The sequence below is a fragment of the Artibeus jamaicensis genome, unplaced genomic scaffold (assembly GCF_021234435.1).
Source record: "Artibeus jamaicensis isolate MK-2021 breed Jamaican fruit bat unplaced genomic scaffold, CSHL_Jam_final contig_444, whole genome shotgun sequence".
NCBI classification, from domain to species: domain Eukaryota; kingdom Metazoa; phylum Chordata; class Mammalia; order Chiroptera; family Phyllostomidae; genus Artibeus; species Artibeus jamaicensis.
Window position 1 is genome coordinate 3,185,661 of NW_026521831.1, and position 15,025 is coordinate 3,200,685.

The 15,025-nt window shown below is 60.6% G+C and overlaps 1 protein-coding gene across 10 annotated transcripts in view; it reads right to left on the reverse strand.

The window, feature by feature from the left end:
* The window catches only part of WDR25 (WD repeat domain 25), a 116,491-nt gene that overhangs the window by 30,196 nt on the left and 71,270 nt on the right, over nt 1–15,025 (reverse strand). For all 10 annotated transcript variants that reach the window (XM_053665995.1, XM_037130150.2, XM_037130149.2 and 7 more), the window contains 2 exons: nt 11,480–11,627; nt 603–733 (listed from right to left, as the gene is read on the reverse strand). In XM_053665995.1, the coding sequence (XP_053521970.1) occupies nt 603–733; nt 11,480–11,627 (279 nt within the window). The remainder of the gene's footprint in view (nt 1–602; nt 734–11,479; nt 11,628–15,025) is intronic.

Here is a 15,025-nt window from a genome sequence, read left to right on the forward strand (position 1 = left end):
GCCAGGAGGCATAGCCACTCCAGCTGGACTTAGGGCAGGGCCTCCTGCTGGGCTGGGGCAGAGGGTGACAGGAAGAGCAGGGCCGAAGCTGCCACCCGTTACGCTGGCTGTATGAAGGGCAGGGTGGGGCTCCCTCTTCTGTGGGGCTGACGGGGACGAGCCTGCAGGGCCCTGGAAGAGCACGGTCTCGCCCAAGAAGACTTGCCCCTGCCCCCGAATGCTGGCCCAGCCCCCCCTCCCTCCAGCTCACACTCACACTCGCATGCACACACAGAGCACTTCTCTGCACCTGTTACCCGTGTCCACACTTAGTTCCCTTGGGTCACCCCAAGTAGGTTCATTTCACAGTCTCTGGAAACACCTGCACACAGTAGGTGCTCAATAAACATCGCTGGTAACATGCTGTACAGAATCGCACCTGCGGTGCTTTCCTCATCTTAACAACTCCAAACTGTTTTCAAAACGGCTAAACATTACGCTGAGCACGGACTGCTGAGTGGCACCTCTTCCACCCGAAGCCCCGCGGGCAGAGGCCGACCTGCTGACCCTGCCGCTCATGGGGGCGAGCTCTCCGCAGAAGGCCCCACGGCAGGTGGGCTTACCTTGCCGGCTCTGATGTCCCAGGCCTTGACCTCAGGGCTGAAGCCCCCGCACACAAAAAGGTTGTGGTCCTTCGGATGAAACTTCAAGGCGGTGACTCGGAAGTCACTTTGCCCACTGAACGTCCGGCCCCCTGCGACACAGGAAGAGCAGAGAGAAGATACTCAGATCACAACGTAAATACCTTACAGATCCACCCGGCCTGGAGTTATGGGCCAGCGCGGCCCGCCGGGGCTCCGGGAGGCCACGGGAGACCTTCCGGAAACAGCAGAGCGGCCACAGGAACCCTGGCCACACTCTGCTGCCGCCCCTCACTCCCTGACCCCTCCCCAGGGGTGACGGGCGGCTGAGTCCATGAGTGCCACCTGCAATGTGCTCCGGAACACCGATGTTTACCGACTCCTTTAGACCACCCCAGGCCCACCTTCAACAGAGAAGCAGCAGCCCTGGGGAGACAGAGGGGCATCTCCAAACCTGCTCACGCGGGAGAGTCTTCACCTGGGGGTCTACGGGCCCGAGAAAAAGCAGGGTGTTCGAGGGGACTCTGCTTAGGATCCGCCCCCTTGGCATCACACCCTGTCCTCGCCCGTGACGGTTTGGCACCGAGCTGGGCAGTGGGGGTGGCAGGACCCTCGAGTGACCAGCACGCAGCCCATATCCGCGACACCCAGGGAGGCAGGGCACCAGAGCCTCTCAGGTTGTCCAGGACTCGGGCGACCCTCACCCTCGCATGTCCGTCCTGAAGCTGCCCTGGAGCCCACACATGCGTCGTGCGGGTGTCCCCGTGCCCCCACGAACACGCAGGCGAGGCATGCCGGGCCATCTGACGGGCCCAGCGCCAGTCTGCAGGGCTCAGGGCCGGCGCCGCTCTGTCCACTTCACACCACAGCGCTGGCTGTCCCTGTTGCTCTCACGTGGCAGATTCCAGCTCCTAAAAGTGCAGTGAGAAGCCGGGCTTGCAACAGAAGCCATCCTCACCGCCAAGTCTGAGGGCCACCTCTACACGCGTCCCCAGGGCCCAGGCCACCAGGCGTGGTATCACTGCACACCACGCCAACCAGGAGTGTGAAGGCGGCTTCCTGCAGAGGTGCCCACGGGGGCTCCCTGGCCGAGGAGGGACACCCCCCTTCATGGCTGCTGGCCCTGGAAACAGCCCCAGCTGGACTGAGGCGGAGGGCAAGTGGGGACGCAAGAAACCGGAGGCTGAGGACACCAGGGTCTCCCGCCGCATCACTTCCTCTCACAGACCCGGCAGCGCCTTTGCTCACACCCCACAGGAGACACTTTCTGAAGGCTGCCCTGCTGTGAGCTCCGCCCCCACTAGTGACCTGTTCCACCAAACCACCCAGGCAGGCATGAAAGCCACTGGCCACACTTGCCAGGGCCCAGACCCGCAGTCTCCGGGCTGCCCGGTGGCACGGCTGGTCAGCGAGAGCCCCGCTCCCGCGTCGGCACGGGCGGGGCCGCACGGTGCGCGGTGCCAGTGTGTGTGGGTGTCTGCCAAATGCCGGGCATTTTAGAGGGTGAGACGAGGAGAAGATAACTGTTATTTAAAAACACGCCCACATACCGTGTCCTGAGAGTATAACAAAGTTGTCTGAAACTTGAGCTCTAATACTGCATTTTTAACAAGAGCAACAGGGCCGACTGTGCTTCCATTTTCTTTTCAAGGGCAGGAACTTTTCTGACTCAGTGACTTGAAAGTAGCCCAGTCGCAGTGTCAGTCTGTCCATGGCAGTCTGGCCGCGCCACAGAGAGGGAGCTGCCCACCCTGGGCAGCGGCGATGTGTGACCGTGCGGCACGAAGAGCCCTGCCCCGAGCACGGTGCCTGAGGAGGGCGGGGTGCTCAGGTTCCCGCCAGCCCCCCTCAAAACTCACCGGCATCGTCACAGCGAGCAGGGTAAAGCAGATCAGAGGAACGGGGTCCCCAGTTCGGGGTGCAGATGTCAGAGCCGTCACGGGGGACACAGGTACGTCACGTCTGGTTTCAAAAGTCACAGAATGATGGGAACAATCAGAAACATCTGCTTCCGTAACGCTCTCTCCCCAGAAGCAGCTGCCCTTGCCTCGTTCCAGCCTCACTTCGCCTGATGAAGGACTGAGTGCGCTGACTTCTTCCGAGCATCTTCAAGGGGCCCACGACTGGCAGACACTTCTCATCAGAGAAAATTCTGGAAACACTTGACCTTTTACAAGTGAAAACTCTGTACTTCTCCCATCCAAGTACTAACCAGGCCCAACCCTGCTTAGCTTCCAAGATCAGACGAGATCGGGCGCGTTCGGGGTGGTGTAGCCGTAGACTGAAGACTCTGTACTTCTTCAAGCTCAACAAGCCCTTTAACTGTGAGGTCCGCACTCACACACGGTGCAGGAGGGCACTCACGGCCACCCTGTGTCATCGCAGTGTCGTCGGGAGCTGGCCAAGGCACGTGCTGTCACCCACACTGGGGAGGGGGTTACGAACCACAGCCTCGCCGCCCAACTGGAGGACAGCGGTCAGGGCAACTAGGGTGCTCAGCCCGTGGGGAGTCGAAACGCCACCTAAAACGGGGACCAGAAACCTCGGCTGCAACAAGGCGGACGGCGCCCGAAACTCGTTTCTGAATTGCAAGAGCGCTGCACGGGGCTGACACAGGCCGACCCTCGGAGGAGCTTCGCCAACGAGAAGTGACTTCAAGTGACACTAATGTTGTAGTAACGTTTTCTAAACATAAAGAATTCTTCTAGAAGAAAGGCACCGGGCAGCAAGCAGACTTGAGGCGGGCTGGGTGCCGTGTCCCTGCCCCGGGCTAGCAGAGAAGCACCATTCTCAGGGATTTACCTAATCAGAAGCCTGGGGTTCCTCAAGCTTATTCGTCTTTTCCTTCTCTGAAACTCATCTGGAACCCAAGGGGTGGTCAGGAACCAGCTATGACACACCTGGTGAGTAAGTGCCCATCCCCAGGGGACTGCCACAGATGGCTGGCCCCTGTGGCCTTCACGCACCCATCGCGACCCAGAGCAGCACTGTGCGCCATCCAGGGTGGGTCTACCCCACTGCAGCACTGGTCTCAGGATGCCAGCTCCGGCCCAGGGGTGGGGGTCCCGGCTGGGGGCTGAGGGCAGAAGCCCTCGTCACATCCCCTGGACGCAATAGGAGCTCACAGGCACCGCTGCAGGCCCCCATGGCCGAGAAGGTCCCAGTGGGCCACGTCTTTTCTCCTGATGGAGACAACCGTGCCTGCTGCCGACTTCTTGCTTGTCTGGAACTCACTGCCACCCCTTAAGTCCAAAAGGAAAAACACACTGTATCTGCCTGGAGAAGAACTTCTCTGTTTCTTGGACCGGAGCACATAACATAAGCTTAGTGCAGAAATGGCAGCGGATCCGCCGCGGCTGTGGCAGCGCCAACAGTGGGGAGAAACGATGGGCGGAGCGGTGAAAGCCGAGTCGCTAAAAGATGACTGAACTTTCTGTTAAAAAAATACTTCTGAATATATTCTTCTTCTTCTAGCCCCTGAAGAGACAGAATCCATGACTTTTAAGCGCTGACGTCTCCCGGTTAGAAGACAAACTGGAGTTTGTGTCTTTTTCCTGCTTCCACTTACAACAAGCCAGCCTTTACCACCCTACACATTCCTTATTAAGGAGTACAAGGACCCGACACTATGAGATTTTAGAACTTTCTTCCTAAGCTTCCAGAAGCCTCATGGGAAAGACTAGGGGGAGTTCTGCGTGGTCAGGAGGCCCCGGCCGGGCCGGGCCGCCCTCGCCTGTGTGTTCTCGGCAGCAGGCGGTCAGCAGAGCTGAGAGCCCTGGAGACAGGCCACCGCCCGTCCTGTGCAGGCGCCTCGGGCGGGTCCCTGCGTTGCGTGCTGCGCCCTCACGAACACGAGGCTCTCAGGGGGGCTCCACGCCACGGGGACCTGCAGCGTCCTCGAGGCAGCCACCCAGCAAACGACAAAAGGGGCCCGTCACCGTCTGAAGAAAATTAAACCCAAAATGACTGGATTCATCCCTCATCACACTGAAAGCTGAAGCCAAGGGATGTGAGCTCTGACCAGCGGAAGCCCTGGGAGGTCAGCCACTCAGAGCTCTTCTTGGTGAGGCTGCAAGAGCCCAGCGCCGCGGGCCAGCCGGTTCTGTTAAACAGACACGGACGAGGGCTGGGAAGCATTTGTCGGAAACTGTCCGGGCCGCGAATGCCACCCCGCTGCAGGCGAAGGTCCCTGCACCCCATCGCCCACCAAGCTGCTGCTCTGGCCCCTCCTCCTCCAGCCATGCCGCTCGCACCACGCGGCCAAGGCTGTGCAACCTTCAACCCCGAGACTCTCGCTGGCTTACATGTTGGTCATAGAAAGTTCTCGGATTCACTGTACGCTGCTTATAGGAAACTGAGTTTTGGAACATTGAACCCACTAACACTGACTCACTGATCTTGTTATAAGGAAGCCAACCACGTAAGACCTGTTCAGCGCCTGCCTCTGGGCCTGCCTGGGGCCTGCCCAGGTGCCGCCACAGCCGGCTGTGGTCGCCACGAATGACCCGTCTCAGAAAGGGGAAGCTCAGCAGAGCCCACACATGTCCAGGGCCTGCCAGCCGCCCGGGACGGAGGCCGCACCTGTCGCCGGCACCCAGCTCTCGGCACCCCCGCGCCTGCCTGCAAGCTGCCTGTGACCTCCCCTCTCCTGAGCTCTCGGTGTCCACCCGGAGACTGGCGGCCACTGGCGGCTTGTAGGGATGGAGCCTCTGTTCCCAGCCAAGCAGCGTATGACTCATGTCGCTAAAATCAATATCGTCACACGCTCATCCTTAGGGAAGCAGTCAGCCAGCTGTAAATTTAACCACCCTGACTCAAAGTGACGAGAAAAGATTACTAACTCCACATCAAACTCTGAATCAGAAATGGGGGCCACCTGGGCAGGTGGGGCACGGTCGTGGGAAGGGCGGGCCTGGGCGAGAGTCCCATGGGCCTGGATGTTCCCTCTGGGTCGGCCAGCAGCCCCCTGACACCCGCGGGACCCGACATGCGACACTGGGAAGTAAAACTCACCCCAAGGGCCGTGTGTGCACGAGAAGTGATGCAGAAAAGTCGGCCAGCTACCGAGGACGGACAAGCTTGGCACGCAGCTGCGGCGGTGGCACGGAACACGGAACACGGAGCAATGACGGTCCTGTGATTTCTTTACAACGAGTTGAGCCACGGGTCTTTATTATCTGAGCAAGACTGAATTTCCCAAAAATTTTTTAAAAACTTTTCTGCTAACCCTGGCCAGGTGGCTCAGCTGGCCGAGCGTCATCCGTACACTGAAAGGTCGTGGGTTCGGTCCCCAGGCGGGGTGTGCTCAGGAGGCAACCCACTGAGGCTTCTCTCTCACATCGATGTTTCTCTCTCCTTCTCTCTCTGAAATCCATGAATATATCCATGAAAAGCAGGGGCTGTTTTACCGACCAGGGGCACCGCACTGCAACCCAACCACAGGTCCCCACCCACAGAGACACACATCCCCCCACCCTGTCCTCCCAGTGACAAAGGGGACAGTGCTGTGGTGGAGAGCCAGCTCTCCTGCACCCAGAGGACTGGCACCAGCCTGGCTTCCAGGAGGGCACAAGGAAGGCCCTCATGGAGCGGTGGAAAGGCCCCTGGGCACTTCCCGAGGCATGCGGTTCGGGCTGGCAGGGTCCCCCTCGGAGCTCAGTTGACGCCTGACTCGGTGTCTGCAACTAGGGTCGGCCTCTCACTGCAGAGCCGTGTGGGAGGAGGGGGAGCAAGGCTGAGACTCTCCAGGACAGAGAGTGTGTGGGAGCTGGGAGCGCAGATGGCCTTCCCGGCCTGATGGGGGTGTGGCCTTGGAGAGTGGACACGCCCACAAGATGCAGGGCTTCAGAGAGGGCACCTCAGAGTGGGGTCACAGATGATGACAGGGGTCAAGGGGGGAAGACCCAAGGCCTGTGGTTCCGCCTGTGTCAGTGGGAAGGAGGGAGACTTGGGGGTGGGCAGGCAGCAGCTCAGACCTCAACAGCTACCCGGCCCTCGGAACCTCCGCATCTGGATGGGGCAGCAAAGCCCCCAGGACCCAAGGAGCGAGCACGCACCGGGCCTGTGCCATGGAGAGCTCTGCACACGTGCCCGCTACAGGAGGCACCGACAGACGCTTCACCAAGACCATCTGAGACATACGGGGAGACACTCGGTCTCGGTGCTCGAGGCCCCTCTAAAGGCCCAACAGGAAGCCTCTCCCGCGGCCCACTTCCTGGAACCTGTGCGCCCGGGAGCACTTATCCAGGGTTTTCGCTTGGATGCTGCTCACCCTTCTTACGCCAAGTGTTCTGAACCCATCAGGGCTGACATTTCTCGCACCGAAGCAGCAGCTGTCGATAAGCCGGAGAAGCATCCTTCATTCGGTCACTTAATCAGAGGGATTAGCCGAGATCTGCCTGGGCGTGCCTGCCTCCCAGAGCCCCGAGCTCCCCTCCACAGGTGGCAAGCCAGCTGCAGCTAAGAACCAGGTGGGCCCCCCAGGAGTCGGCCTAAGCACACTGTTCACCACGGGAAAGCAGGCATGGTGTGGGCATGCCACTCCCGAGTGTCAGCGGGCAATGCCTCCGGCCAGTCAACGGGCTGGGGCTGGTGGTATAGCCTCAGGCAACCCACCGAATACTCCAAGCCTCAGGGTCTGGGTCAGTGAAATGGGGACAAAAACAGCCCCTCACAGGTTACTGTGGACACTGTTTAGTAAGCAAAGGGTCTAACAGCCATTTCCTCATTTCAACTTGAACTTAACATAGACCTGGCCCTTGAGAGTGCTTGGTCACTTTGCCACCCTGTTTCCTTACAGGATGTCTGAGATGGGGCCCCCAGGGGCCCAAGCTGGGGGGAGGGCACCAGGAAGACCCTCCAGGACAAGCTAGAGGAATGGTCACTGACCGGCACAGACCCAGTGGGTCACCCATTTCCACGCACATGACTCCCCCCACCAAAAGGCACATGGACACCCAGAGCAGCGGGGGCCAGACTTGGGCTGGGGATGGCAAGACTGCAGGCAGTGGGGTCTGTGGGAAGAGGACCCCCACCCAAGACAAGGGGCACGTGCCACCCCATCAGCAGGTCACACAGAGCGGTGCTGCCCCACCACCTGGCCATGCTGTCACACAGAGCGGAAGGTAGCAGGGAAGCTGGGACACCCCCGCCTGCCCCTGATCCACACATGGAACCAACAGCCACGCCAGCAAGCCAGCTCAGGAGAACACTGAGCTTTTGGACCTCAGCTGCCAAAGCTGCCCCATTTGGGGAAAAGGCCCAGTGACGGGTGCTCTCTGGACACTCCACGGGAACAAAGCCATCGGGTCCGTGGGGCGGCAGAGGGGGGAAGGGGTACCCTTGGCCGAGGGCCTGCCATGTGCCGGGCCTTGTGCAGAGTGCCCTGCGCACCTCATCTCGGCTGCACCCACCTCAGGCCCGCCAGCTGGGCCCAGCAGCCCCTCTCCCGGCTGCAGAAACAGGCCAGCAAGCTTCCCTGAGGATGCCCAGCTCGGGCAGCTGGCAGGGCAGAATCTGCACCTGTCCACACCTCTGGCACACAGATGGGTGGGGCTCACACCGGAAGAGCTGACCATGGCGTGGGAAGGACAGGGTGCCCTGCCCAGCTGGGGCCCTGGGGCTCCAGGGAGAGAAGCATCTCCTTTACTTTGGAGGCCTGAACAGCCCAGCTGGGGCGACCAGCAGGTGGGCAGCACATGCAAGAAACCTGCACTGCCTAGAACGAAACAAGCTTGCCCAGACTTTTTGAGGAGACAGGCTGACCTAGTGCGCAGGACAGCTGACTCACGAAGCAGGCCCTGGTGGGGTGGGCCAGCGCTCCCTGAGGGGCCCAGCCACAGGCACCCGAGGCGTTTTGTTAGGAAGATTAGGGGCTGAAACAAGAGCATAAAAAATAATTAATCTGTGAGCAGGTTTTATTTAGGTGTTGATTCATGGCTACTCTGTAAGCCAATGGTCCGTCAGAACTGTAAATTAACGAGATAAAGTGTTGACGGCCCTCCGTATTTCAGGCCGAGTACTGATGCTCCAGAGCCCACAGGTCTCTAACGGTATTGACAGAGGACGCCAGGATTAAATGGTCTTGGCGCCAGATCCCCATTAATGACAACGGGCACCGAGTGGCTGATTCCCCAGAGCCTTCACTGCCCAGATTCCCGCACTGCCTTCTCCTGGTGGGGAGTTATCATTAGATTGAAATGAAACCGCCCAATCGCCGGCGGGGGGTGGGGGGGTATGGACAGGCAGCTGGAGCGAAGAGGGAGATGGGACTCGATGACGGGAAACGGTGAGATGCCAAACAAAGCCAAAAGCCATGGAGGCAGGGGCGCCCGGCACAGCCCAGGTCGGGGTGTGGGGAGGGGTTCACGTGGGGTGGGGCTGCCACGCCCACACAAACCCGGTAACCCCTGACTGGTGTGACCGCCCAGCGAGGGGGGGTGTGGGAAAGTCCCCCTCACCTCCCCGACTGGACGGCAAAGCTCTGAGGGCAGGCCCTGGGGCACACCGCAGCTGGGGGGCACCTGGGCAGGGCCCCCCACCCCAGCCCCACCACCAAGGGTTTGCCAGTGGCCTCCACCTCCAGCTCTCCCCCAGCCTCAGGCACAGCCACCCACTGCCACAACCAGGGAGTCTGCCCAGAGCACGCCAGCCTCACCTGCTGTGGCGGTTCCCAGCTTGTCAGGCAGGAGGACTCCAACAGTCTGGAGATTTCAGAACTGTGCCCCCACTCACAGCCCCCACCCGCAACGGCTGTGACTGTGAAACATCTGTTTGTCAAGGAGACGGAGAGACGAAGGGCCACCAGGAATCCATCCATGTTGCTCAGTGAACCTGTGCTCGACTGACCCAACAGCGCACCAGCTTATGAGCAGCGGCCCTTCCCGCCGCAGGGGGGCGGGCGGTGGCACCCGTAGACAATCAGCGACCTTGCAGTGGGGAGCACATGCCTGGGGAATGTGCGCCCCACGGGCCTGGAGCTCCATGAAGCTCGGGCTGCTGCTCCTGCACCCCACACTTGGCTCCCCCAGCTCCCTGCACTCCACGTTTCCACATGAGCCACACGGTTCGTGCTCCCCTGACAACTCTGTCCTCGTCGTTCTACCTGCTGAGAACCAGTTCCCTCCCACTCCACCACACCCCTGCACTCCAGTTCTCTGTCCCCCTAATCCTGCCTCAGCTCTGGTTCCTCTTCCACCAGGAAGCCCTCCTTGATCTCCCAGGCAGGATGCTTTCTTGGTTCCTGTCTCTCCGCATCAGCCCGGCCTGGCATTCTCTCTGTGCGCCCAGGCCTCCTAGCAGCCACGTGCTTCCCCAGGCTGGGTCCCAGGGCTCCTTCACCTGTGTCCCCAACACTGAGTATGTCACATGTTGAATGCACAAGCAACAGGGTGGAGGTCAGGCAGAAGTCTTTGGAGCCAGGGGGACATGCCTGCACCCGGCTGTACCTCCTGGCTCATGCCTCTGGGCCAGCATGTGAAAAGAGGATCCTGCTGACACCAGCCTCCAAGGGCGGGGAGGGCCTAGAGGAGATCCACGTGTCGGCGTGCGGAAGAAGGCCCGGCACACCATGGGCACCAAACTCCCAGAGCCTGGGCTCCCTCGCCAGCCTCTTTGGGCTCACAGTGAGACCACAGGAAATGCTTTGCCATGGAGAAGAGTGCTTTGGTGCTGCGGGAAGGGCACAGGCTCTGCAGTTGCATGGACACGGCTCAAGTCCCCGGGTGACGCACACCCCTGGGGGTGCCCTGAGCGAGCCCCTCACGCCTCACCCCTGTAGCCTCAGCTCCCCACCTGGAAAGTGTGGAAGTAAACACTCGCAGGCAGCAGGCTGAGGGAGGACCGGCACGTCGTGTGCAAAGCCTGTGGCCCAGGACCAGCCTCGCACACAGACACTGGCACCGAGAGGGCACGGGGCTGTCTGAGCTGCACAAGCTGCACAGCTGCCCTCCACAGCCCGGAGATGAGGACCCTTGAGGTGGGAGACAAAGCCTGCAGCTACCCCAACCACCCACCCGCCGCCTGCCCTTCCTGCATCTCCTCTGAACTGCTGGGGAGAAGCCAGGTGCACCTCCCAACCAGGAGTCGCTGGGCCCCAGGAGGGGCACAGACCCCAGCACCACCCCTGCTGGGCCAGGCAGGGGAGGAAAGCTGCCCAGGGAGGGGCCCAGTGGAAGAGTGACCCAGAAGGAGCCCAAGGAGCAGAAGGCAGTCACCTGGTGTGCCCCCACTCGGAGGTGCGCCCCCACTCAGTCTTCACCTGTCACTGCCCAGGGCCCGTCCGAGTGGGGCTGCAGCTGGGTCTGGTGCACGGGAGGGGCTGCCCAGGGACGAGTCCCTTCCACCGACCTGTCTCCTCTCACCCAGCTGTCCAAGGGCCCCTTCAGACCTGCCCAGCATGCACCGGGCTCACCACGCGCCTGTGCAATGTGGGCACCTCAACACAGAGCGTGTCCACAGACTCGGCTTACGAGCTGGAATCACTCCTTACCGCCTTTCAACGGGAATGGACTGACAGGAATTCTAAAGCAATTCTGACCGAAAGACACTGTGATAAAGCTAAATCTATTCTGGTACAAATTAAATGTCAGAAGTTGATTAAAAAGCCACCTTGTTATCCAGCCCCACAGCTGGGGGCTGAGACGACCTTGGGGCTCTGTCCTCTGCGTAGCTGGCATGGGCCTGCCCCCAGCCCTTTGGGGAGAAGCTCGGCTCTAGGCCAACAGCCGAACCTGCACTGGGTCCCACTGAGGCCTGGGTCCCACGGCCCTGGGTCCTGCCGGCCACGGAGAAGCGCCCCCGGGAGAAGGCAGACTCAGTGACCAAAAGGGGTGCCCTGGGGTCACGACACAGAAACACACCTGTTTCAAGGTCCGTGAGGTGCAGGGCGCAGTCGAAGCCGCCACTGAGGATGCAGCGGCCACAGGGCGACCACCGGGCGGCCCGCACAGCCTCGCTGTGCAGGCAGTAGGTCTGCAGGCAGCTCCCCGAGTCCACGGCGTCCCACACCTGTGGGGCAAGCACAGCACCAGACGTCAGCAGTGGGGTGCCCGGCCCCTGGGGCTCAGCCCAGGCCCTGCATGAGGAGAAGCATCCTGAAGTGGGGCACATTCCCTTTGTTTTTCCATCAAAACAGGATCTAGAGGCTAAACGCTTCCTTGTACACATATGAAGGCCTGGGGCTGGCAAGTTGAAGGGGAGCTTCTGTTAGAAACGTTCTGGGGTTCGGGGGCCTGCAAGAAGACAGCATGGCCCACATTCCGCCCCTCAGCTACCCACACTCACAGCTGTGCCAAGTCTCACCGCATCTCTGTCGCCTACCCCCGGGATAGGACTTTCTCAGCCTTGGCGTGGGCCCTGCCCCCAGCCGGCCATCTCCACGGGTCTAGGCCTCAGACCCAGGAAGCAGCCTGCCGTGCCTGTGCTCACACGGGGCAGGGGCAGAGCTCTGTCCCCTGGGCAGAGACGGTGCTGTCCCCCGTTCCCGTTCTGGCTCTCCAAGGAGAAGGCCCATGGCAGAAAGCGCCAGGTATGCTTCCTGACTTCTGGAATGTGCTATCAAACCCTCGAGTATAGAGCTGGACGTTCTGAGAAGCAGGGCCGTTGGGTGTCCGAGAGCCTGGGTTCAGTCGTCACCTGCTCTCCCAGGAAGTCCCACCCACCACCACCTAGTCCTGGACAAAGGCCGGAAGGCATGCAGCTGGCCTTCTGGACCCTGTGGGGTGGGTCAGAGGTTGAGCACGAGAAGCAGGAAGAGCTCCTGCAGCAGCACGTGGACATTGGCGCCAAGGGCCTCCCGAGCTGCGGGCCTCCGGGCCTCGGTCTCCTCCTCACCCCAAGGGCAGGGGGAGGAACGAGGACCCAGCAGGCAGCACCTCGGGAGGCAGGGAGCAGAGCCGAGGTGCTGGTGGGCGTGCTGCTCCCTGGGGTGGCAGGCCCCCAGTTGTGCCGGCAGGGTCCCGACACTCTCTCGACCACACACAGGAAGCCCGACTTCATTTCCTTAAGAGGAGAAAACCCCAAGTGCAGCCACGCACGTCCACACACCCGATCCCAGCGAGAGCCTTCCCTCTCGTGATGAGCAAGCACATCCTGAAGGTTCTCAAAATGCAAGGAGGAGGGTTCCAGACCCACGCTTTCTGGGCACGTGAGCGTCTGAGCTCAAGGAAACGGGGTCGAGAGTGGCCCCCAAGAGCAGCCCCCCCCCCGAGAGCTCAGGGCCTGCCTTCCGCACCAGGGCCCCCGCTGGGACCTCAGACTCAAGAGCTGAGGCGCGCACGTGCAGAAACACGAACGGGAGTGACACACAGAGCGGCTGCGGTGCCCCGAGTGGAGCGGGCTCCACGGCAGAAGGGCGGCGCGGAGGGCGCTGCTGTGGGCCGCGCTTCAGAGCTGTGTGCAAGTCTAACTAGAGCAGAAAAAAAGGAAAATTGATGAACCAGATCCACAGGGTGTAACACGGCTACAGTGAACACACACACACCAACGCAAACATTGAGTACATTGCTCGCACACAGCACAATGCCGTCTAAGCTTTAAAAATGCCATCGCACACCCGCTAGGATGGCCTCTTTCGAAAACAGAAGAGCAGGCCCAGTGCTGGCAAGGATGTGCGGAGGCCGGAGCCCTGGCACGTGGTTGGAGGGGATGCACAACGGTCCAGCCGCCGTGGAAAACAGCAGGGCGCTTCCTCCAGAAATAAACCCGGAGTCGCCGTATGATCCAAAGGAACAGAAACCCCGGCCTCAAAGAGACACGTGCACACCAGTGCTCACGGGCACACTACTCACGACAGCCCGCAGTGGACGTGGCCGAGGGCGCGTCGACAGGTGAACAGATAAACGAGATGCGGTCGGTCCGCCCGGTGGAATGTTCGGCCAGAAAGAGGAAGGAGACTCTTTCACAGGCTAGTGTGTGGATGAGCCTCGAGGACTGTATGCCAACCAGAAGACAGCCAGGGTGTGACCCCACTTCTATGAGGGTCCTCGGCTCGTCGAAATCACAGAACTGGACTGGGGGTGGTGCTGCCAGCAGCTGGCGGGGGGTGGGCATTTAGTGGGGATGGTTTCCATTCTTCAGGATGGAAGGGGTCTGGGACTGGAGGGCGGCAACGGCTGCACGACGGCGTGAATGAACTTAACACCACTGAGCCGGGTACTCAGAGGTGAGCGAGGCGGTGCAGCTTTTAAAACCCCCATGGAGTGAGGGTCTCACATGCTCACCTGGGCATTTTTAGCAAGACTAAAAACAGGCATGGAGATGCTGGCCGTTCTGGAGACGGAGGGAGAAGCAAAGGGTCGGGGAAGGGAGCTACGAACACCATGCTGCATTTCCTCTAAAGAGAGGCAGAGAGAGAGAGGGGATCTGCTCTGAAGAAACACGCCCAAAAAACGTCGCTCTCCGTTAAACCCCTTCCTTCACGCGTTCACTCAGCAAGCCTTTCCCGAGTACCTGCTATTAGCCAGGCGCTGTGCGGCAGGGCACAACGCAGACAAAACCCTGCCTCCAAACTTCCATTCTAGTGGGGTGGACAGATTCTGGACAGGAGGAGCCAGCAGAATCCATACAGCATTTCGGGCAGCGATGACGCCTGGCCGTCTATAAAGGAAGGAGGAGAAAGGCTATCAGGGGAGCAGACGGGGCTGGAAAGAGCCTCTGACCAGGAGGAGGTGACCAGGAGGAGGGAGCTCTACAGAAACGGGGGAAGAAGCCCACAGGTGGGAGCAGGGCCACTGTGGCTGCCGCGCAGGGAGGAGAGGGAGGGGCCGGGAAGATGACGGGCTTTGGTGAGAGTCCAGTGGAGAGAGGATAACTGGGGACAGTGGAGAAGCGGCCCTGCTTGGAAGGCAGAGCCAACAAGATGTCCTTGGCTTGGAGGTGGGGTAGGACGGCACTAGGAAAGTGCAGGCCATGTCCCTCAGCTCTGGACCGAGCACCCCGAGGAGTGTGGGGCAGGAGGGTGACCCATGACAGCAGCTGCATGTTTGGGGAAGACCAGGAGCTCAACCTGGGGAAACAGAGAGCAGGCAGCTGGATACATGAGTGTGAGGTCCCAGGCGGAGGTTGGGCTTGGGGGTCACTGTCGCTGACAGTCTTTCAGTCACCAGGTGTAATCAACATAGAGCAGAGAGGAGGCCCGCATTCACAGGTAGGGGTGGAAGCAAGCTGAGGAGCCAGAAAGGAGTCTGAGAAGGAGAGGCCAAAGAGGTGGGAGGGAAAACAGAAGAGGGGTCTCCTGGGAGCCGGGGAGAAACAGGTCAGTTTGGGTCCCGTGCTGCTGCCACGCTGATCAGATGATGGCTGGGACCAGCCCCTGGATTTTACAGTCAGAGTGGTGGGCACACAGGTGTCTGTTACGTCACTTTCCATACTTCATTCTTTAAAATATTTCATAATTTATAATGAAG